Source organism: Dromiciops gliroides, chromosome 4 (assembly GCF_019393635.1).
Source record: "Dromiciops gliroides isolate mDroGli1 chromosome 4, mDroGli1.pri, whole genome shotgun sequence".
NCBI classification, from domain to species: domain Eukaryota; kingdom Metazoa; phylum Chordata; class Mammalia; order Microbiotheria; family Microbiotheriidae; genus Dromiciops; species Dromiciops gliroides.
In genome coordinates, this window is record NC_057864.1 from 255,745,051 (window position 1) to 255,768,281 (window position 23,231).

The window sequence follows — 23,231 nt, forward strand, 5'->3', positions numbered from 1 at the left end:
AGGTAAAAACATGAAAAGCTAAAAATGAGCATCTGGTGCTTAGCTTACATTTCTGGCCCCTAACCTGGGTCTGCCATCAGGAGGGACCATGGCAACAGCCAGAAGAGAAAGTAAAGCTAAAGGAAAACGAGCCAAAGTGGCATAGGGAGCTAGAAAGGGTGTAGCAGAAAGCTCACCAGAAGGAGCAGCTAGGTGGCGCAGTGGATAGAGCACTGGCCCTGGAGTCAGGAGTACCTGAGTTCAAATCCGGCCTCAGACACTTGACATTTACTAGCTGTGTGACCCTGGGCAAGTCACTTAACCCCAATTGCCTCACCAAAAACAAACAAAAAAAAAGAAAGCTCACCAGACCGGAAGACTCCTTCCCTATTCCTCATGTGAGTACAGGCTTCCCCTCTCTTGGCTGGTTTTCCTCTTCCATGAAAATGAGAGTTGAACTGAATCATTTCTAAAGTCTCCTCTGGCTTTAACATTTAAAGAATCACAGTCTCTCATGAATTGAAAAGAAATACTGGTGCCATGTGATCCAGCCCAAATATGAGCAAGAATATCCTTCCAGCACACCTGGTGAATGGCCCTAGAGTTGGCTTCTGCCTCCCTTCCTTGGATAGGGAACCCGAGCCACCTTTGGCGGCCCTTTCTACTTTTGGATAACCTCTAATTAGTTATGAGGAAGTTTTTCCTGATATCAAACTGAAATCTGTCTTCCTGCAACTTCCTTCTATCTCTTGCTTATAGTTTCCTCCTCCGAGGTCAAGCAAAACAAGTTTAATGCATCCATCTTTCACAGGACAGCCTATCACAAACTTGAAGACAGCTATTGTATCCCCCCTAAGTCTTGTCTTGCCCAGGCCAAGCTTTCTGCAGCACAAGCTATGGTATCTGCTCTGGCTTGGAAACTACCAGGGTCCCCACTAATTCCCAAGTTTCCCACGGACTAGCTACAGACGAGAAGATGGAAAAAGAGATGGGGATAAGGATATAGGCTGTTCTTGGACCATCTGGAGGTGAAAAGGTGGAGGAAGTAGGAGGAAAATCCTACATAAACTTCAAGACAAGGTCAATGAGGAAGATATTTGGTTCTGATGTTAGTCATTTAAAGGGAGGGCAGATTCATTTCCCGGAGTGATTAGAATGGAATTATAATGGAAATGATTTATCAAACAGCTCAGGTGTCCCTGCCTATCATCTCATACACACACAAAGGCTGCAAAGAAAAGCTGCAAAACAGCAGCCAAAAACAAAGACGCCTGGGGACAACTTCCAAGCCCCAGAGGAGAGCTAAGGCAGATCAGCAAGCACCCCAGACAAGCCAGTTCACCAAATCACTTCAGCAAAACTCAGCAGAACACAAACAAGAATACTGTAAGGACACTTAGACTCCCACACCCATCTCCATTTCAGAAACCCAGCCATATCCTTAGACCAAAGGAACAAACTTTTATTACAGAATGATCAGAATATAAAAACAGCCCATCCAAATGGGGAACTGGGCCAAGGCCACAGCAGCCAGAGAGAACAGGAGGCCGAAGGCAGTTGCCAAACCAAGCCAAGGATACCACCCCCGGCCTGTCTTCCTGAAAGAGGAGGGAAAAGCTCCAACTTCTCCATCATCCACAGTTCTCTGCCCCCCCCCCCATAGGTCAAGAGCAACAAGGCTCATTCTAAGACCACTGTACATGGGTGTGGGCAAAGGGTGTGTGTGTGGGGGTGTGTGCACGCAAGCTGTGCAGGGCGGGGGGTGTTACAAAGCCTCATACAAGAAGCCACAGTTGCATGTTCAGAGGAAGACAAGAAGGCTGGACTTTCTGTCCTGGGTTCCAAGGGTCAGGGGCTGGGATGAAGCACCTTCATCTCCTGTGGAGTCACCCTGGTAACGCCCATCGCTCTGCAGCTCCCCACTCACTAACGGATCCCAGCCACAGGCACCTGCTGCTGTTTTCGAATCTTGTTGAAGAGTTCCATATACTGGGCCATGGTGTCAGCAGGACCATACACCCCGTCGTGTCTATTCCCAAGCACCGATGGTGCCCCGGGATTGTGGCTGCCCAGGAAACTCTGCAGGAACTCCAAGAGCAGGTTCCAGCAGTCACCAGCCACCACACAGGGGCCATACTCCACCTAGGGGCCAAAAGAACATATGACTGAGAATAGTTTGATTCAGTCAAGTGCCTAGTACCTGCAAGCTCTAAAATCATGGGATTTAGAGTTGAAGATCATCTAGTCCAACCCTCCACTTAACAGATAAGAAAAATAAGACTCAGAAGGTTGAACTGACTTGCCTGAGGTCACAGAAGTGAGATTTCAACCAATGTTCTGTTTCTAAACTGACTACATCCATCACAGCTGCCTCTCTATGCTAGGGGTATATTAGTAAGATATGACACTGATCCTCTCTCTTAAGCAAGTTATAATCTAATAGCAGGGAAAAGATATATACGACTAATTATAATAAGAGTAAATATGGGGCAGCTAGGTGGCGCAGTGGATAGAGAGCACCGGTCCTGGATTCAGGAGGACCTGAGTTCAAATCCAGCCTCAGACACTTGACACTTACTAGCTGTGTGACCCTGGGCAAGTCACTTAACCCCAATTGCCCCCGCAAGTCACTTAACCCCAATTGCCCCCGCAAAAAAAAAAAAAAAAGAGTAAATATGAGGAAATAAGTACAAAGGACTGAAAAAATCCCTAACTTTCAATCTCTTCTTATCCACTGGCTAACTACCTGTTATTTAAATCATGCCCAAATCTTCTCCATCCTTTAAAAATGTAGCAACAGGGGGCAGCTAGGTGGCACAGTGAATAAGGCACCAGACCTGGATTCAGGAGTACCTGAGTTCAAATCCAGCCTCAGACACTTGACACTTACTAGCTGTGTGACCATGGGCAAATCACTTAACTCTCATTGCCCAGCCAAAAAAAACAAAATGTAGCAACCTATCAAGCTCTGATACAGCAATCTCTCCCTCTTCTATTCCATAGCCACACTTGTAGAAAAAGTAATTTATACTCATGATCTCTAAGACCTCTCCTCTCACTTCTGAAAAATGAGTATTTCTCCCTTGTATTTAATAACTAATTATTGTATTAAAGACCAAGGTTTTTCCCCCTTTTCCCCTTTCCTCATCCAGAAACCAACCAGTACGGGAAATCTCTCTTTATTTACCCAGGGTCAGCTAGGTGGCACAGTGAATAGAGCACCTGCCCTGGATTCAGGAGGACCTGAGTTCAAATCCAGGACTCAGACACTTGACACTTACTAGCTGTGTGACCCTGGGCAAGTCACTTAACCCTCATTGCCTTGCCAAAAAAAAAGATTTACCCAGGCCAAGATCTAATCAGACAGTAAAAGAAATTCCAAGTTTGGGCAAACAGATATATTTCTTTCTTTCTTTTTTTTCTGGTGAGGCAACTGGGGTTAAGTGACTTGCCCAGGGTCACACAGCTAGTAAGTGTCAAGTGTCTGAGGTTGGATTTGAACTCAGGTCCTCCTGAATCCAGGGTCGGTGCTTTATCCACCGCACTACCTACCTACCCCTTTTCTTCTTTTTTTTTTTTGCAGGGCAATGAGAGTTAAGTGACTTGCCCAGGATCACACAGATAGTGTCAATTGTCTGAGGCCGTATTTGAACTCAGGTCCTCCTGAATTCAGGGCCAGTGCTTTAACCACTGTGGCACCACCTAGCTGCCCCACATAGATGTATTTTTTGCTCAGAAAGGTCTGAGAAAACATTGATTACCCCTAATCATCAAGACAGGTGATAGGAAATTGATGTCTCTTTGACCAAGATTTGGGTGACCTGAGTCACATGCCCCAAGACCCTCAGAATTGATTAGCACCCCTCAGGAACACCTACTCACATATTCTTCAAAGGGCATATAAACTGTGAGCCCACCAACACGAGGGGTCTTTTGTCTTACTTAGAGAGATGACCAAATGACCATCCTTTTATTAAAACCGTGGTAACCTTATTTTTTGTTTGTTTGTATGTTGGTTTTGGTTGTTGTTGTTGTTGTTGTTGGGTTTTTTTGCAAGGCAATGAGGGTTAAGTGACTTGCCCAGGGTCACACAGCTAGTAAGTGTTAAGTGTCTGAGGCTGGATTTGAACTCAGGTCCTCCTGAATCCAGGGCTGGTGCTTTATCCACTGCGCCACCTAGCTGCCCCTTGGTAACCTTATTAATAAAATGATTAAATTACCCAGAAATTATTTTTCTCAGAATTATTTTTGAATTGTCAAACTTCAATCATTTGCAATCTGGCTTCTCACTTTATAACTGAACTCAAACAGTTTTCTTTCAAGTTACCAAAGATCTCTTAATAGCAAAATCTGATGGCCTTGTCTTAATCTTCATCCCTTTGGACTTTTCTGAAGCATTTAACATTATTAACCCCCTTTCCCTTTGGATACTCTCTTCTCTCTGCATTTTTGTAACACTGCCATATCTTGGTTCTCCTCCTACCTGTCTGAGTACTTCTCCTCAGTCAACTTCCAAAGGCTCTGTTCTTGAGAAGGCCGACTTCTTTATTAATGGCTGACTGCTAAGTGATTTCATCACCTCCCATGGGTTTAATGGTCATTTTTTACCAAATGTCTCCCAAATCTATATATCTAAACCTAGTTCTCTATCCTAAGTTCCACTCCCACACCCCTAGCTGCCTATTGCACATTTCCAAATGAATTCACATAGGTATCATAATCTCTGACATCTGAAAGTGTATTCCATATCTTTCCCCTAAAATCTGTCTTCTTCCTAAGTTTCCCATTTCCATTAGGGGGAGCACCATCCTGCCAATCACTCAGACTGGCAACCATGAGATCATCCTTGATGATCCTCTCTGATCCAATTAGTACTCAAATCTTCATTGAGTCTCTCTCTAAAATATATCTTACATCCAGGGGCAGCTAGGTGGCACAATGGATAGAACATAGACCCTGGAGTCAGGAGAACCTGAGTTCACATCTGGCCTCAGACACTTGCTAGCTGTGTGACCCTGGGCAAGTCACTTAACTCCAATTGCCTGCCTCTCTCTCTCTCTCTCTCTCTCTCTCTCTCTCTCTCTCTCTCTCACACACACACACACACACACACACACACACACACACACACACACACCCCTACCTCACATCCAGTCCCCTCTCTCCACTCAGAACCACCACCCTACTTCAGGCTGCTATCACCTCTTGCCTGGACTACTGCAGTAAGTTCCTAATTTGGCTTCCAGCCTCCTCTCTCCCCTCTCCATAGCATTAGAACCAAAATTCATTAAACCTCTTAGCACAGTGCCTAGCACATTTATGTAAATTCCCTTCCCTTCTCCATTCAGGAAGCAGAGATCTGAGCATCTCCTTTTCCTGCTCAAGAATTCTCCAGGGGTTCTCTTTTGTCACTAGGATAAAATATAAACTCCTCTGGCCTTTAAATCCCTAAACCATCTGGCACTACCCTACCTTTTGAGGCTTACTGAACATTGTTCTCCTTCACATACTTTACATTCCAACTAAACTAGCTGTTTGTTGTTCCCTTCACACAACATTCCATCTTCCATCCCTCGGACTTTGCACAGACTATCCCATGCCTGACATGCACTTCCTACTCACCTCCAATTCAAATAATCTCTAGCTTCTTTCTAAGCTCAGTTTAAGTTCTACCTCCAGCAGGCCTAGTTTGATCCCCTTATTGCTAATGCCCTCCCACAAGAAATTACTTTGCATATATCTTGCAGTTAATAAGAGTAATCTCAGGAGCTAGCATTTTACACAGCACTTAAAAGCTCCAAAGTGCTATACAAATACTCATCCTTCTTAATACTCACAACAACTCTGGGAGGGTGGGTGCTATTATTATCCTCATTTTATAGAGGATAAAATTGAGACTGAGAAATGTTAAGAGACTTGCCCAGGGTCATACAATTTGTACCCCAGGCAGAATCTGAACTCAGGTCTTGTGGACTTCAGGACCAGGATTCTATTCACTGTGCCTCAAGTTAATTTGCAATCTACATGTTTATCTTTGACAGCAGGAACCATTTCATTTTTGTATTTGTTTCCCCAGTCATTATCCCCTGCCTGACACAAAACAGGCACTCAAGAAATACTTATTGAATGATTGATTAAATGAATGAATGGAAATAAAGGTCCAGGCAAACTGCTATGAGAAACATGAGAACAGAGAGCTGAGTCATGAGGGAAGACTTCATGGAGGAGGTGTGACCTGTGTCAGACTTATGAAGATGGAGACCTTCAACAGAAAGCATAAAACAAGATTCAGAAAGGTAAGCTGAAGCCAGACTATGGAAAGCTCCGCATACCCAAGTATCAGGAGCCTGTAATTTATGATGCAAGCAAAGGGAGGTCATGCCAAGTTTCTGAAAAGGGATGTTTATGACCATTATAGGAAGGTGATACTGAAGGAAAAGTCCATGTGCCTCCTCACATCCTCCCAAAGTACCCACCACGATGTTACACACATATTGGGTAGTTCTACTTCCATACAACCCTCCCTGCTACTCCTAAAACATGACTTTTTTCTGGCTAATCAGGCCTCCTTCGGAGCAAGAGACAAGGCTGATCACCTGTGGCATGACCTAAGGAGACTAGCTGCTACCAGCCTGAGTGAAAACTCCTAGGACACTTAGGACAATGATGAAAAGAGAGGGAGCAATGGGATGGTACCACAGCACACACAGGTAGCTGTGATTCTCCTTTTTTCTCAGGCATAAACAATCCTCCCAGAGTACAACAAAAATTCCATGTAGGTATGGACTCTAGTATACCCTTTCTCAACTAGCATACCTGAATATTTTGGGCAAGAATTTCAGCCCATGGGGCAAATTCAACTGAGTAGGTGCAGACAATCAAAAGTCTGACCACTCTGCTGGGATGAGGTAGGCTGGAGAGAGGTCATGATAATTAAGTAGGCTGAGCCTCTTGGAGAGAAGATGTGTGTGAAGGGGACAGAGATGGAAAGACTGTAGATAAGGTACTGAACATAATGAGGAGCAAGAGTGAACTAGAGAGGTTAGCAGATAGCAACAAGAAGGATCTCAAGAGATTTAGCGAGTTTTAAAGGACATGGGGAGGTTGCTAAGTGATGGCAGCAGAGGAAGAGTCTAAAAGTGGTGGTGGAAAATAGGGAGTACACCAATCAAAAATGGCATTTCTTCTTGGTCCTATGTGCCTGGAGATATGAGAAGAGGAGCAGATAATCTTAGGGAGGGTACCTGGGGATGTGACATCCTCTTAAGAAAGCTATGCTTTCAGGGAGCACCAGAAAATAGAATGAATGGGAAAGGAATAGGTTTGTGACCAATCAAGGAGAGAGGCAACATGGTGTGATAGCTGGAGAGCAGGTCTGAGTCTAAGTCCCACTTCCTAAACATACTGGAGCTGCAGGGTCCTGAGAATGCCACTTTACCTTTGCTGCTCCAGACTAGAAATGAGAAAGAAGACACCACATGCACTAGCAGAAGGTGCCCCTTCCTAGGAGATCCCTAATTGATGAAATCAGAGGTCTGGTGCAAAAAGAAAGTATAGAGGATGATTTCCAGAGGGCTGGTAGGAGAGGAGAGAGGAGGACAAAGGACTGGGGAGGGACAAGGCTGTGTTTATTAGTGAGAGGAACAGAGAGACAGCCATGACTTTCAATTGCTGTCTCAAGTCAGTGATCCTTGGAATCCCTTACAAGGAACCCACAGGTCAAATATTGTGTTAAGAACTGTCCACCCTGAGCTGTGAACTGATCCAACCATTCTGGAGAGCAATTTGGAATTATGCCCAAAGGGCTATAAAGCTGTGCATACCCTTTGACCCAGCAATACTACTTTTGGGTCTTTTTCCCAAAGAAATCATGGAAAGGGGAAAGGGGAAAGGGACCCACATGTACAAAAATATTTATAGCTGCTCTTTATGTGGTGGCAAGGAACTGGAAGGTAAGGGGATGCCCATCAATTGGGGAATGGCTGGACAAGTTGTGGTATATGAATACAGTGAAATACTATTGTGCTGTAAGAAACGATGAGCAAGAGGAGTACAGAGAAACCTGGAGGGTCTTACGTGAGCTGATGATGAGTGAGATGAGCAGAACCAGAAGAACATTGTACACAATATCATCAACATTGAGTGCTGACCTACTGTGATGGACTATATTCTTCTCACCAATGCAATGGTACAAAAGAGTTCCAGGGAACTCATGATAGAAGAGGATCTCCAAATTCAGGGGAAAAAAAAAAAAGAACTGTGGAGTAGATGCTGAATGAACCATACTATTTCTTTTGTTTTTGGTGCTGATGTTTTCCTATTTTGAGGTTTTTCGTCATTGCTCTGATTTTTCTCTTATAACATGACTAATGCAGAAATATGTTTAATGTTATTGTGTGTGTGTGTGTGTGTGTGTGTGTGTGTGTGTGTATATATATATATATATATATATATATAACCTATATCAGATTACCTGCTGTCTAGGGGAGGGGACAGGGAGGGGAGGAAGGGAGAAAAATCTGAAATTGGAAAGCTTGTATAAACAAAAGTTGAGAACTATCTTTACACGTAATGGGAAAAAAAAATACTTTATTAAAAAAAAACAAAAAAAAACTGTCCACCCTGGTGGAAGGAGGTCCTATGCCCCCCCACCCCAAGACAGGGAGCCAGTATTCAATAGGGGGGTTGAGCTCTATGTCTAAATACACACCTGATATATCATTACATTACTTTTGAATTTTCCCACTCCACTTTTTCAATTTCTGTAAAGTTGGAAGGTCAGATTTCATATTGAAGGTAATCATGGAGGAAGAAAGTGGGAAGGTGTCATATGGGCAAATGCACTATACAGTTGGGCATATGGGGTTGGCAAGAAGTGGGGGAAGAAAAGAGAGTGCTGTGTATCTTCATCAAGTTCAAAGATATGTAATAGATGGAAGAAAAAAGAGGTTGAGGCATGATTGTACAGGCAAGCTTAGTGCTGAAGAACTGAGAAAATGCACCTATGGATTTCCTTCACTGAAGAGGTGGAGAACTACAGATGTACAATACTGCATATACCATACAATATTCCACATGCTGTCCAAAAATGGTTGATATGTTGATTAGTTTTGCTACATTTTTTACTTTTTCAGTATTTGTTACAAGGATTAGCTTAATTAAGGATATTTAGAAATAAAAATGACGATTCTTCTGGGGCAGAGCCAAGATGGTAGAAGAAAGGCAGCTCTCGAACTCATGACATCATCGCTCCAAAAAACATCAAAATAATGCCATAGGGCAATGCCTGGAGCAGCAAAACCCACAGAAGAATGTGCTGAAATCATCTTCTAACCAAAAACAGCTTGGAAGGTCAGAAGGAGGGAACTGCTGTGCTGATACAGGAGTGGAGCCCAACCCCACAGTCACCCTGACACAGATCCAGTCCCAGGAAGGCCTCACCAGAGAAGGAGACCCCCAGAGCCTCTGAATCAGCTGAAGCACCAGTGTCGTCTGGAACTAAGCTCACAGTCTGGTGAGTGGGCTGAGCCCTGGGCAGGGGAGAGAATACTGGGGTCTACGCTGGTGCTGAGGCAGAAATTGGGTTTTTCACCCCTGCTGAGAACCAGAAGGTACGCTTGAGTAGCAGTGGACCAGGTGGGGGAGGGGCACAGGCTCATCAGAACTGACAACCACAACACACAAAGCTGGTTGATTAGCAAGTTGGTCTGGGGTCATCTAGGACCAGGGAACGGGCCAGGTCCAGTGAAGAACCTGATCCTCCTTAAATCATACCACCTGGGACTTCTGAAGCTTGGGATACCGCAGCCTGGAAACAGTGCCCCACTTTAAGAAACTAAAAGTCAAGTAAAAGAAAGGCAAGATGGGGCCAGCTAGATGGCAGAATGGATAAAGCATTAGCCCTGGATTCAGGAAGACCTGAGTTCAAATCCGGCCTCAGACACTTGACACTTATTAGCTGTGTGACCCTAGACAAGTCACTTAACCTTCATTGCTCCACAAAAAAAAAAAAAAGAAAGAAAAGAAAGAAAGGCAAGATGAGCAGACAGAGAGGTGAGGACCATAGAAACTTTCTTTAGTGACAAGGAAGAGTTCTCAGGTCAAGGAGAAAATATTGCAAGTTGCCAAAAAGAAAGAATTCAAGTACTGTGAAGCCCCAGTCAGGATAGCACAAGATCTAGCAGCTTCTACATTAAAGGACTGGAGGGCATAGAATATGATATTCCAAAGGGCAAAGGAATTGGGATTACAACCAAAAATCATTTACCCAGCAAAACTGCGCATAATCTATCAGAGGAAAAAATGAGACTTTAATGAAAAAGAGGACTTTCAGATATTTGTGATGAAAAGACCTGAATTGAATGGCAAATCTGACTTTCAAATACAAGACTCAAGAGAACCATAAAAAACTGGAGTTGGGGGACATACCTGGGGTCATGCAGTGGGTGACTGTCTTTTGTCTGAGGACGAGTTTGGGCTGGGATCCCCCTGGGTCCAGGGTGGATGCTTTGTCCACCTAGCTTCCCCATGATGCCATCTTTAGAGTTAAATTGAGGGGTGAGGGGAATGCACTGGGGGAGGGGGAAAGGCAGAAGTGAAATCCTACATGAAAGAAACAGGAAAAGGCTTATGGAGTGGGAGAAGAGATGGGAGAGGAGCAGGGCAGTAAATGAATTTTATACTCATCAGAAAAGGCTCAAAGACCTTAAACTCCTCAGAGCTGCCTCAAGGAGGGGCTAACAGAAACACCCAACTGGGTGGAGTAATCTATTTAATCTGGGCAGTAAATGAGCCTAACACTCATCAGAATTGGCTTAAAGACCTCAATCTCAGCAGAATTGGCTAATGGAGGGAATAACATACATACTCAATTGGGTGGAGTAATCTCTCTAACCCTGTAGGAAAATAGGAGGGGAAGGGGATTAAGAGAGAGGGGCAAAAGGGTAGATTGTGGGAGGGGACAGACAGAAGCAAATCCCTTTTGAAGAGGGATAGGATGAAAGAAGATAGATAATAGAATAAATGTCATGGGAAAGGGAAGAGGATGGAAGGGAAACAGTTAACAATAGTAATCATGAAAAAGAGAAAAGGGGGAAAAATTGTACAAAAAATATTTATAGCAACTCTTTGTGGTGGTTAAGAATTGAGAATCAAGGGAATGTCCATCAATTGAGGAATGATGGAAAAAGCTGTGCTATATGATTGTGGTGGAATGGTCTTGTGCTATAGGAAATGACAAACAGGATGATCCCAGAAAAACCTGGAAAGATTCATGAACTTATGTATAGTGAAGTGAGCAGAGCTGGGAAGACATTGTGCATAGTGACAGCAGTGTTGTTCAGTGAGCAACTGTGAATGACTTAACTACTCTCAGCAATGCAATCCCAAGGGACTAATGAGGAAGCTTACTATGCACCCCCATAGAAAGAACTGATAAAAAAAAAAAACACTTGTGGATTGTATATATATAACCTGGTTGCTGTCTTGTAGAGGAGGGAAGAAGAAAAATTTGAAGTTCTAAATCTTATGAAAATGAATGTTGAAAACTACACTTACATGTAACTGGAAAAAATAAAATAAATGTTGCCAAAAAAAAAAAAAAAGAAAAAAGTGACAAAATTAAAGTATCTATACAAATAAGGCTTTTTAAAATGAAAAGGATTTGAAAATTTCATTCATTCTATAAGAGATGATTAAATTCTAACCATCCTTCAAGGCCCCAGCTCAACATGATACCTTAGCTATTGCATCTGACTTTTGTTACCATGGGATAAGCCCTTTCTCTTCCCTAATCCTATTTCTTCATGTTACATGGAGATAACAGTCACATGACTGCATAGGACTGTTGTGAAGAAAACATTCTGTAAACCTTAAAGTGAGTTACATATGGCTCCCCCCCCCCATTAATAGCACTTCACTTTGCACCTCTCTGACACACTTACCATGTAATGTATTTATTAAAGCTGTTTCTATTGCTGTCCTCTCCCCCTTCTGCAATGTAAGCTCCATGAGGACAGTGACAGGTCTTAGCTAAAATGTGTATTTCACTTCGCTTCTTACACTGTAGTTCTTAATATTTGTTAAAACATTGAAAGACACCAGAATTTGGATTAAATGTAATCATCAATCTTGTTTCAGGGAACCTTGACTACATACATTTCCCTCTTCCTCTCAGCCAAAAGGTGGGAGAGAGAGTATGGGTTCAGAATGCTATATTCTACGCAAAAAGTTGTTGCTGTATCACTTGGTTTCCCTTAATTGTTAAAAAAAAAAAAAATCCAGGGATCTCTCAGGTGCCATGGGAAAGGTAAAATTAATAAGACTTATTTTCCTTTAAGTTTGTTAATTTGATGGACAAAGAAATATGCCTTGAATACGGTAACAGCTTAATAAATATCTGTTGATAAGTAAACTTATGACACATGGATTGATTTTTATCAGCCTAAAGGCCAACTGTCACTACATTCTCCTTTGTTCACCATTTCAATGAGTTATCACTGCTCTCTAAGGGTTAGGAATCAGTATAAAGGCAAAAAATAAATATAATCCCATTCTAGAGCTTTATGAGATGGTGGCTGGCATTCTAGAAGGAAAAGACTTAGAACCTAGGCATATCATTTCTAAAAAGCTGCCAATCACTATCCTAGAGGATATCAAAGACAAATAGGAGGGGGCAGCTAGATGGCGCAGTGGATAAGCACTGGCCCTGGATTCAGGAGTACCTGAGTTCAAATCCGGCCTCAGACACTTACTAGCTATGTGACCCTAGGCAAGTCACTTAACCCCAATTGCCTCACCAAAAAAAATAAATTAAAAAAAAAAAAGACAAATAGGAATATCAGATATAGTTACAGAGGTAATGGTCAAAGACAACTCCTCTCTACACCTGCTCCCTTCAAATCTATCCCTTAGGACTAGTAATTATGCTTTCTACACTCAAACAGCAACAGAGAGTTATTAATCACAGATAGGTACAGAAGACTATGTCAGGTGCTAGGAAAGATACAAAGTATAAATATAACATATTTGAAGTGTTTATGGTACTTTTCCTCATGTAAAATCCGAAGAATAATTGCACCTACCTCACAAGGCTATGAGGATCAAATTGAATACAAAGTAAAGCATTATATAAATTGTTAGCTATCATCATTGGCTAGTACAACTTGTCATTAGCCTCCCAGATCGGCTATTTCCTTCCATTCCTCTGCAAACTAATCTTTCTCTAGTCTAATGGGGAGGAAAAGGCACTTTCCAGAAATGTGGTTCCATGTATATAGAGAACTATGAGTGTGAAAGTGTGAAAACTGTGGATAATAGCTATCTACAACTTGTCTGATGAGCAACTCTGGGTTATATAGCTAGCATTTGTCAGAGGGTAGGACTTGAACCAGGTCTTCTTGAATTCAAGACATGGCCCTCAATCCACTATACCACACTGCCTCTCTCCCTATTCCATACACCAAATTCCTTTCCCCAGCTACCTACTGTTCCTAAGAATTATCGTCTCTAAGAGAGTAGAAGCACACAGGTAGCTAAGAAAACGATGGAGCAGGAATCTGATACACATGAGTAGAAAGGTAGATGTAATTAGGAACATAGACTATATAGGAACACATTGTATATATGATCTTGGCTAAATTATTTCCTTTTTTGGGCTTGATTTTCCTCACCTATAAAACAAGGGATCTGAGCTAAATTTTGTCTAAATTTACTTCCAGTTCAACCATTCTAAGCTTACTCCCTCTGACTTGGAGGATTTACTAGTTTTCAGCATTCTTAGCTGGGTGTCACCTCCAGGTTGTCCTTAACCCCATTTCCCAAAGGACTCACCTCCACAGAGATGCCTCTAGCGCTGGGCCCCATGGTGACAGTGCCCACTTTCACGAGGAAGTCACAGTACTGGTAGCGGGTGCCACGGGTCTCAATCTTGTTGGCCTTGGCATTTTGGAAAAACCCCTTGAGCTTCACCATGAGCACATCAAAGTTTGCGTCGGCAATGAGGCATGGGCCGTTCTCAAAGAGGGCAAAGCAGCTTAGAGGGTATTCTGAGTTGTGCATCACATACATCAGCTTCCCAGCCTGGCCTACAAGGAAGTAAAGGCCCAACTCATTACCAAATCCAGAACAATGTGGCATTCAAGGTATAAGGCGAAGTGGTTAGACTAGAGTTCTTTAGGGTTCTTTCCAAGGGTAAGGTTCTGTGATATTGGGAGAAGGGAGCCTTACTGCTGATAGTCTTGTCATTTCTCCAGAAGCATCAGGACAAACCTAGAGTCGTTACAGGGAAAGGGAGGGAAGGATGGAAAAGTGAAGAAATAACAACCACCTTAACCCTAAACACCACCCAGAGATGCTCAGCCACCTAGACCAGCTATGTCTAAGATGGAACCTGTCCTCTTCTTCCATGAGAAGTATGTTCCCATGTGAGAAGCAGAAAGTACACAGGCCCAAGGTACAAGACAACACTTGTGAGTTCCCATCCCCACACAGTTTGAGCCCCATCCATCTATGCAGAAGGGCAGGATGGGGTATAAAATGAGGAATAGCAAAATTAAATGGAATATAAACTAAATGGCTCCCCACAACTGAATCTCGAACCAGCAACATCCGTATGAATATAAGCCATATCTCTTCCCAAAATCTTAGGATCAAAAGGATAAAAGAACATGATCATAGCTATAGAGTTAGAAAAGAACTCCAGAGATCATTTAGCTGAATTCCCTCATTTTTATAGATGAGAAAACTGAGACCTACGGACATTAAAAGACTAGCCCAAGAACATAAAAGTATTAAGCATCAAGTTAGGATGTGAACCCAAGACTGCAGTTGATGTTCTTTCTATTGTCCTATTGCTTCCTCTGATGTGCATAAAACTTGAAGGCAGACCATAATGTTAGTTTTAGTAATTTTCAGTACATGCCAATGCTAACAGAGACAAAACTCTAGCAGGTTCTATAATACCCATAAAGGGTCCAAGAACCAAACCAAGCCTGTTTGTTGTACAAGGAAAAGACTAGCTGATTAGGTATGGAAAGACCTCCGCTTACTGCCCCAAAAGAGGGCTAACGTGATTAATTCTTTCTCTGTGATAACGTATATGCAGAGTGAAAAAAGAAAAAAAAAGATGAGAGGAAAGAAGAGAGAAAAGGTTAGGTTAGAATTGTGAAAAATGCCTGGCCAGAGATGGAACATACCCAACAAAATGCTAGGTAAGAGTATGTTTGCCAAATGTCTTGCAAATCTAATCAAAGAGACTCTGAAACTAAAAAAGGAGGAGGGAGAAGACTGCCAGATCAGATTGCATACAGAGTAGCTACAAATATGAAAGAAAAGTCAAGATTTTCAATTTCACAAGAGACAAAATACAAGAAAGAAAGAAGCAAGTAGTAAAGCCCACAGTGTGCAGCACAAACACAAAGTTTTGTCTAAACACAAAGGCTCAAAGTTTAGGGATGAAGTGGATCTAGAGATCCTAAAGCATGGAGGCAAATTTGACCCCAAAGGTATCAGTGAGATTTGGTGGGATGAGACCCATGGCTCTGGATGGGTACAACTTATTTAAAAGAAACAGGACAGGTAAACAGGGGTGGAAGGAATAGAACAGCATTTTATATTAAGATGGTATACTCATATGATAAAGTCCAAAAAACAAAGAAAAGAAGCCTGAAGGTATTCACCCAAGTGTTTGGGTGAAGATCAAACAAGGGAGAAATAATGATTTTCATCACAGGAGCATACTATAAACCACTAGGACAGAAAGAGGAAATAAATGAAGATCTTGGGAAACAGATCACAAGCTTAATACAGAAGCATGATATAGTAGTGATGGAGACTTAAAATTATCCAGATATCTCCTAGAGTTCTTTCTTTCTTATGAAAACAGTAGCTGATAACTTTTTGACTTGCTTTAGTGATAATTTCATTCTTTTTTTTTCCAGTTTACCAAGTTTTATTGCAATACTGTGAGTGACCACAGGGAGAGATCCAGAAAAGTAGAAAGGTATCTCTCGATAATTTCATTCTTTAAAAAGTGAAGGACACAGGGCAGCTAGGTGGTGCAGTGGATAGAGCACCGGCCCTGGATTCAGGAGCACCTGAGTTCAAATCCGGCCTCAGACATTTGACACTTACTAGCTGTGTGACCCTAGGCAAGTCACTTAACCCTCATTGCCCTGCAAAAAAAAAAAAAAAAAAGTGAAGGACACAAGAGGGTAAGATCCTATTCTGGATTGGGTTCTCACTAAAAGAAAGGACCTGGTTGCTGGGCAGAAAGGATATGTACCCTGGGGAGAAAGTGATAACTTCCTCCTAGAGTTTGTGAAAGAGATGGAGAGGAAGTCTTTGCATAGTCTGGCATATATCCTAGATTTGGGGAAAGCGGATTTCAAAGGATTCATAAAAAAGATAACTAGGATCCCTGAGACAAAAATGCTACAGTGGAAATCAGACCACAGGGAATGGTACATACTCAAGAATTAAATTCTGAGGGCACAAAGGGAAATAATTCCAATGATAAGAGAAAAATTAGAATTTTTCTAAAGAGACTGATGTGGATATATAATATCACCTAACTTCAATTTTTAAAAGATGGAATCAAAGCCAGGTAGCAGGATGAACAGAGTGTGGCAGGGTCCTATAAAAATAGCTTCAGGAATGTAAATATTTAAAATGAGCTGAGGCTAATGAGGGAAGCTAAAAACAAAAGACAAAAAGGGTTTTTTGTTTTGTTTTTTAAAAAGTTATATTGAGAAGATAATTGACAATTGGGAACACAGAGGTGTTTACATCTTAAATATATTGCTTAGATAGACAGACTCAATTCTCCAGTGGAGTGCCCAGGGATCTGGAGTTGGATCCATGTTAATTAATGTTTTTAATCAATGACTTAAAGGAATAGATGGCATGATCATCAGATTTTCAGATGAAAGAAACCTGAGAGGGATAGATAGCCCAATGGCAGAGTAATAGGATCCAAAGGAATCTTCACAGGTAGAGTATTGGGAAGAATGTAGAAAGATAAATTCAACAAGGATAAATGTCAAGTCTTGCACTTTGGTATAAAAAAATCACCCACTAATTTTATAAACATGTGTATGTATATGTATATATTTGTATATATATACATATACATATATATATATATATGTGTGTGTGTGTGTATATATATATATATATATATACACACACACACACACACACACACACACACATAAAATTAAAATATGGGGGAGGAAAAGGACCAAGCAGGTTGATGACAACACACCTGCAGCATTTCTAAAGATGTTTTCAACCTCCCCTCCTGAGGAATGCAGTCTCTTTTCAACACTATCCCTCACCTGCCCTTTGTGTCTGGGTGTACAACAGGGCCAGAATTGTGTTTCCCCATGGACTGTCCAAGACATTTTCCTATCTCCCATGGAACACCTGGCCAAGACTCTGTCTATCCCATGATGGCTAGACAGAAGTAACAAAGATGAATTTCCTAGCTCTTCAGTGCCCTGGAGCAGGAGGAGCAAGGAAAAGGTGGAATAGCACTACATGTTAGTAGACATTTAAAGAAAAACTTCTTCCTTGCCACAAAAGACCCCACAGTCAGCCTAGCATGGTCCTCAGCCCCTCCTTGCAGTTCAGGGCCATAGAAGCCTTTTCCAAAGGGCACCACATGTGTACAGTTTGTATAGTCCATGACCCAAAGTGACACCTGCATTATTCAGTGTTTTATACGGAAGCAGCCAGCCCCATAGCCAACATGCTAATAAAAACTTACAAAAAACAAAACCAAACCAACTCTCATGTTTTTTGAGGGGAAGGGAGTGGCAAGATGGCAAATGCAAGCTCATCTGGATCTGGAAGCCAAAAAAATTATGATCTTTGGATGTAATGTAGTGTAGTGTAGAAATGGGGAGGTGGGCACAGGGTTATAGTTGAACTGGAGTCTCACCTTGTCAACCTTCATCTAGAACAATAGTGCCAAAGTCTGAGGACACTGATAAACAGAGGAGCTCAGAGGAGGGCAACCAGGACGGTGAAGGCCCCAAGTCCACGTTATGTACAGATCAGTTGAAGAAATTGAGCACGTTTAGCTCAGGAATGAGAGGCCTCAGGGGGAACAAGCTGGAGACATTTGAGTATCCTGAAGGGCTCTTGTGAGCAACAGGGGTGGAATTTATTCTGTTTGGTCCCAGAGTCAGAATCCAGAACAGTGGAGGTAAGCTGCATGGAGGCAAATTTAGGCTTAATGTCAGGAAAAGCTCCCTAACAACTGGAGCTGTCCTTTAAGTGGAATGGGCTACCACAAGAAGTGGTGGCTCCTCCTTCTTAGAGGTCTTCAAGCAAAGGTTAGATCACCATTTGTAATGTGGGATTTAGTAGGAATTCCTTTCTTGTGTCATTAGACTTTACAGCCACTTAAGTCCTTTTCAAATCTTAAATTCCATGAATCCAGGAGAGGAAGATAGAAAAGGGAGGACAAAAAAGAGGTGTCATGTTTTAGTGGATGGCAGTCAGCTGGAGTCTAGGAAGCCTTAATTCAAGTTCTGACTCAAATACACTAGATGCATGAACAAGTTACTTACACTTTCAGTGCACCAGGCAACTGTTGAAAACACAAATTATAGAGGGATGGTTAATCTGTTATCAGTGGTGGGAGCTCTCCATACTGATGAAGCCATAAGTTTGGATCTCTCCCTAAAATTCATCGTGTGGTTTATCCACTTTCTGGCAATAGAGCCTCTCTGAAATTAGCTAGACTGGTACTGGTATGAGAGACACACTATTTACCAACAGGTAGGTAGTCAAAACCTTTCTAGCTTGGAAAGACCACCAAAGCTTGGTAGGTTATATTTGTCATGGTTTTTTCTTTTAAAATGTTCATTTAAAAATTAGAAAACAATGAAATCAGCTATCTTTCACAGTTCAAGGCTTAACCAAGCAAGGGATACAAGCAACTACAAAGATAAAATCAACAAGTTCAATTACATAAAATGTGAAAGCCTTGACATGAACAAAATGTAACTGGAATAAGAAGATAAATCATTGATTGGGGGGAAATGTTACATTTAATCTCTCTGATATGGGTCTGATATCTGAGATATACTGGGACCAAAGATACATGGCTACTCCCAAGAACTATTCCCCCATAAAGGGGTTCAAGAAAGAGAACAGACTTCAAAAAAAGAATAGCAGACTATGAACCATAAGAAAGATTATTTCAAATGACTAATAAGAGAAATGCGAATGAAAACAACTCTGAGTTTTCACCTCACACCCAAGACATAAGTCAAGGTGACAAGAGACGGGAAAAGTCAATGTCAGGAGGAGCTTCAGAAAGACCTGCACACTAATACAATATCGCTGGAACTGTGAAATACTCAGTTTCTGGAAAACAATTTAGAATCATGCAAAAGAGCTGTAAGTCCTAAAAAATGTCCATACCCTTCAACCAAGAGATCCTACAACTAAGCTTAAACCACAAGGAGGACAAAAACAGAAAGTCTCATATACCCTAAATTATTCATAGCATTTTTTTGATAGCAAAGAATGAGAAACAAAATAGAATACCAATGGACAAACTTTGATATATGAATGTAATAGAATACTATGCTATAAGAAATTACAAATATCGAAAAAAAACATCCAAATAAGGTCATAGGAAAATGCCCAGAGCAGCAAAACTCACAGAAGAATGTGCTGAAATCATCTTCTAACCAAGAACGGCTTGGAAGGTCAGAAGGAGGAAGCTGCTGTGCTGATACAGGAGTCAGGCCCAACCCCACAGTCACCCTGACACAGATCCAGTCCCAGGAAGGCCTCACCAGAGAAACAGACCCCCCAGAGCCTCTGAATCAGCTGAAGCACCAGTGTCATCTGGAACTAAGCTCACAGTCTGGTGAGTGGGCTGAGCCCTGGGCAGGGGAGAGAATACTGGGGTCTACGCTGGTGCTAAAGCAGAACTTGGATTTTACACCCCTGCTGAGAACCAGGTGGTAGGCTCCAGTAGAAGTGGCCCAGGTCGGGGAGGGGCACAGGCTCATCGGAGCTAACAACCACAACACACAAAGCTGGTTGATTGGCAAGTTGGTCTGGGGTCATCTAGGACCAGGAAACAGGCCGGGCCAGGGAAGAACCTGATTCTCCTTAAATCATACCACCTGGGACATCTTAAGCTTGGGGTACTGCAGCCTGGAAACAGTGCCCCACTTTAAGGAGCTCAAAGTCTAGTAAAAGAAAGGCAAGATGAGCCAACAGAGAAAGGTGAAGACCATAGAAAATTTCTTCAGTAACAAGGAAGACCAAGGGGCACCCTCAGAGGAAGATGAGAAATTACAAATATCAAGAATTCAGAGAAGCACAAAGAGACTTGTAGGAACTGATGCAGAATAGAACTAGGAATTCATTTTCTTTTCCCTCTCACCCCCAGACAAACAGGCAAAACATACACAAGGTTAACAGTAAAAACAGAAAAACAAATACAAAAAACATGAAACTAAATGCTATGTAAATTACAGTGACCAAGCTTAGCCCCCAAACATAGCTTCCTCCCCTCTTTACATAGGCATGGACTATTCCATACGAAACGATTGGTGAAAATGCTGATTGCTTTTGCTGACCTGTTTCCCTCCAACATTCTCTAAAATGAACATTTTTTTTTACAAGGGATAGCTTGGTAGGCAGAGGAGAGTAAGATTATAATTCAAAATGAAGGTAATATAAAAATATGATAAAAACAACTAAGCTTTAAAAATATTTTAATTAAGTGCCTAGGTTTTGCCTCCCATTAGATCATAAGAATTCTTTTCTAAACACCTTCTTGCATATGTATACCACTTAACACATTTCAAAACATTTTCAGATCTATGCTCTCATCTGATCTCCCAAACAACCTTTAAACTGTAATTCCCAATATGTAGCTGATGAAATAGCGATTTTTCCAAGCTCACAAAGCAAGTTAATAGTAGAAAAAGGCCTACAATTTGAGGTCTCTCCCTTCTTAGTCTGTGATTCTTTTCATCATTTCTACTTTTTTGGTATTTTCATCCAAATCATTAGCAGAGAGTTTCCTTCCCAGAGTGGGCAGTATGTTAAAACTGAGTAAATGGCAAAGTTAAGTGACAGGCTTAGGAAATATCCTCTGTGATAGTATAGGGAGTTCCAAGACAGGAAGTTTTGTGCTAACAAACAAACAAAAAGCGTGGAAAGAGTTCTTAGTTCTCAACCCCTTGACTGTAAAACAAACAGTAGCAGCAACAACAACAAACAAACAAAACAAAAAAAGCCACCTGAGTGTCAGGAGTTCAGAAATACCCATGAATAACCTTGAACCAAAAATTATCTGAGCCAGAAAGATGTCTAAGAGCATTAGCATCTGGAGCATCTACTAAGTCTGAGCAAGGTTGCAGCTGTCCTACTTACCACACACTGACCTTGGCTGCCCATGGTAGAAGCTGCTGTGTGGTAGGTCTCACAGTCCACACAGAATGTCCCCTGCTTCTCTGCTCCTAGCAGTTCCAACTTCCTGGTCAGGAGCTCCACGGTCTGCTGGACACTCTTACCCTCAGCCACAGGCATCTGGGACACACTAGAAGGGTAATGATGAGCCTTCAGGGTCCACATAGATGTGAAGAGAGTCCCCAAGCTTCTCATTCAGCAAAGGAAGCTGGAAGCCCCAGGTCCCATCCTAGCCAAAGTCCCATCCCTGCTGGGAGATGCTACTGCTCATATGTGAGAAGCAAAACACTACATGCAATTCGTGTATGGCTTTGACACAACTGAGAATTCTCCAAAGAAGAGAAGGAAAATAAAGAGTTCCTAAGGATCGGACTGAGTAGATCAGAGGCAAACTCCAGTCTCCCAATGCAGCAGGTATCCTTTTCCCCCTGCTTTTTGCCTACTTCCCTTTGCTTTCATACCTTTCCCCTCACCATGCCAGGTCCCAGGAGATTGCTGCTTGAACTCTGGGGACTACTAGATGGCAGTCACCAACTTGCAAGTGCCAAAAATAATTCTAAAAAGGAAAGGTCTTCACAAGCTCTCAGGTATGGAGCCAAAAAGCTGTGCCCTTACCTGATGCCTTTCCTTGGTCAAGTTGCATTTACTAAGCACCAGTATGTGTGAGGCACTGTGCTAAGCACTGGGGATCCAAAGGAAATAAGAGGGTTGACAAGGATCCCTTCGCCCCATTAGGTGGAAAGCAGACTACAAGGACACACAGTCCACGTTTTCTCTTGCCGTCTCTCCTTTTCGCTCTTCAACATGCTGGGTTTTCCCAAGCTAGGCCCAACAGCGTTCAGAAGCAGTCTCCTTCCTCCCCCTTTCAGTGCCGGGGATAATGCTCCCTCCCGAGATCCCGGAGGACGGTCATCAAGGTCTGGTCAGGCAGGAGAGCTCTGTTCGAACCCTGCCCTCTTGGTCCGGCTCTACTGTAGCGTGTCTCCGGCGAGAGGCCAGGCCAGGGAAGAAGAGAGGCTGAAGCCGGCTGCTCAGTGACCTCCAAGGCCTCCCCCCCGCCCTTCACCATCCAGCAAAACGAAGGAATTGGCTTAAATGATTTCTAAGGTCTACAAGCAGCTCTAAAGCCTATATTTTTATTTAATCTACCAAATCCACGCACATGCACGCATAAACCCACGCCCGCCCGCGTCCCGCAGCGCCCCCGGAGGGTGGGGGAGGGGCTGAGAGCCGGTAAAGAAAAGGCCCCAACACACACCAGAGTCCGGGCATCCCGCACTCACCCACCAGAGCAAGTCCGGGGAAATGGGACGGGTCGGGAGGAGGCCTCTGCGGGGACGCAGTGCCTTCTCCTTCCTCCCCCACGGTCCGCTCTGGGTGCCCAAGACACTTTGCGATCTCCCCGCTACCCAAATGAACTGCCCCCCCGCCCCGCGTGCACCATTCATGGCCCTACCAAGTCACCCCCATGTTGCCGGGCCGCACGGGAGTGTGTGTGTGTTCGAGGAACCCGACGCCGAGGCCTTGTCTATCCCTACGCTCTCCCCGGAGGAAGCCCCGTTTCCAGGTCTGGGTGGGAGGTAGACGGAAGGGTTGGGGAGAGAGAAGTGGGTGGGGTAGAGGAGAAGAGGAAAGTGATGTATTAAATCGGGCCCCGGAAGTGACGTATAAAACAAAGCGTCCTAAGCACCCGCCGTAGAAGTGTCAGGGCTTGGGTGGTCACTGACAGGGAGCTCCACCCACTTTCCCTATCCCAGAGCAGGGCGGGAGAAGGTTTCCAAGAATTGACTCGCGACCTAAACGCT

General features: G+C 42.9%; 1 protein-coding gene across 4 annotated transcripts; it reads right to left on the bottom strand.

The window, feature by feature from the left end:
- Positions 1 to 1,400: 1,400 nt before the first annotated feature.
- On the bottom strand, positions 1,401 to 23,070 carry MED20 (mediator complex subunit 20). Of its 4 annotated transcripts, none has more exons than XM_043999761.1 (4): positions 22,042 to 22,860; positions 21,402 to 21,556; positions 13,810 to 14,063; positions 1,402 to 2,121 (listed from the first exon to the last, which is right to left on the bottom strand). In XM_043999761.1, exons 2-4 carry the CDS (start codon positions 21,544 to 21,546, stop codon positions 1,906 to 1,908), a joined length of 615 nt encoding a protein of 204 aa, XP_043855696.1. In that variant the 5' UTR covers positions 21,547 to 21,556; positions 22,042 to 22,860; the 3' UTR covers positions 1,402 to 1,905. The 4 variants fall into 4 exon arrangements, with proteins under 4 accessions (XP_043855699.1, XP_043855696.1, XP_043855698.1 ...); XM_043999760.1 differs by lacking the exon at positions 22,042 to 22,860 and adding an exon at positions 22,883 to 23,068 and having other exon boundaries at positions 1,408 to 2,121; XM_043999764.1 differs by lacking the exons at positions 21,402 to 21,556; positions 22,042 to 22,860 and adding an exon at positions 22,883 to 23,070 and having other exon boundaries at positions 1,401 to 2,121.
- Between the last annotated feature and the right edge of the window lie 161 nt (positions 23,071 to 23,231).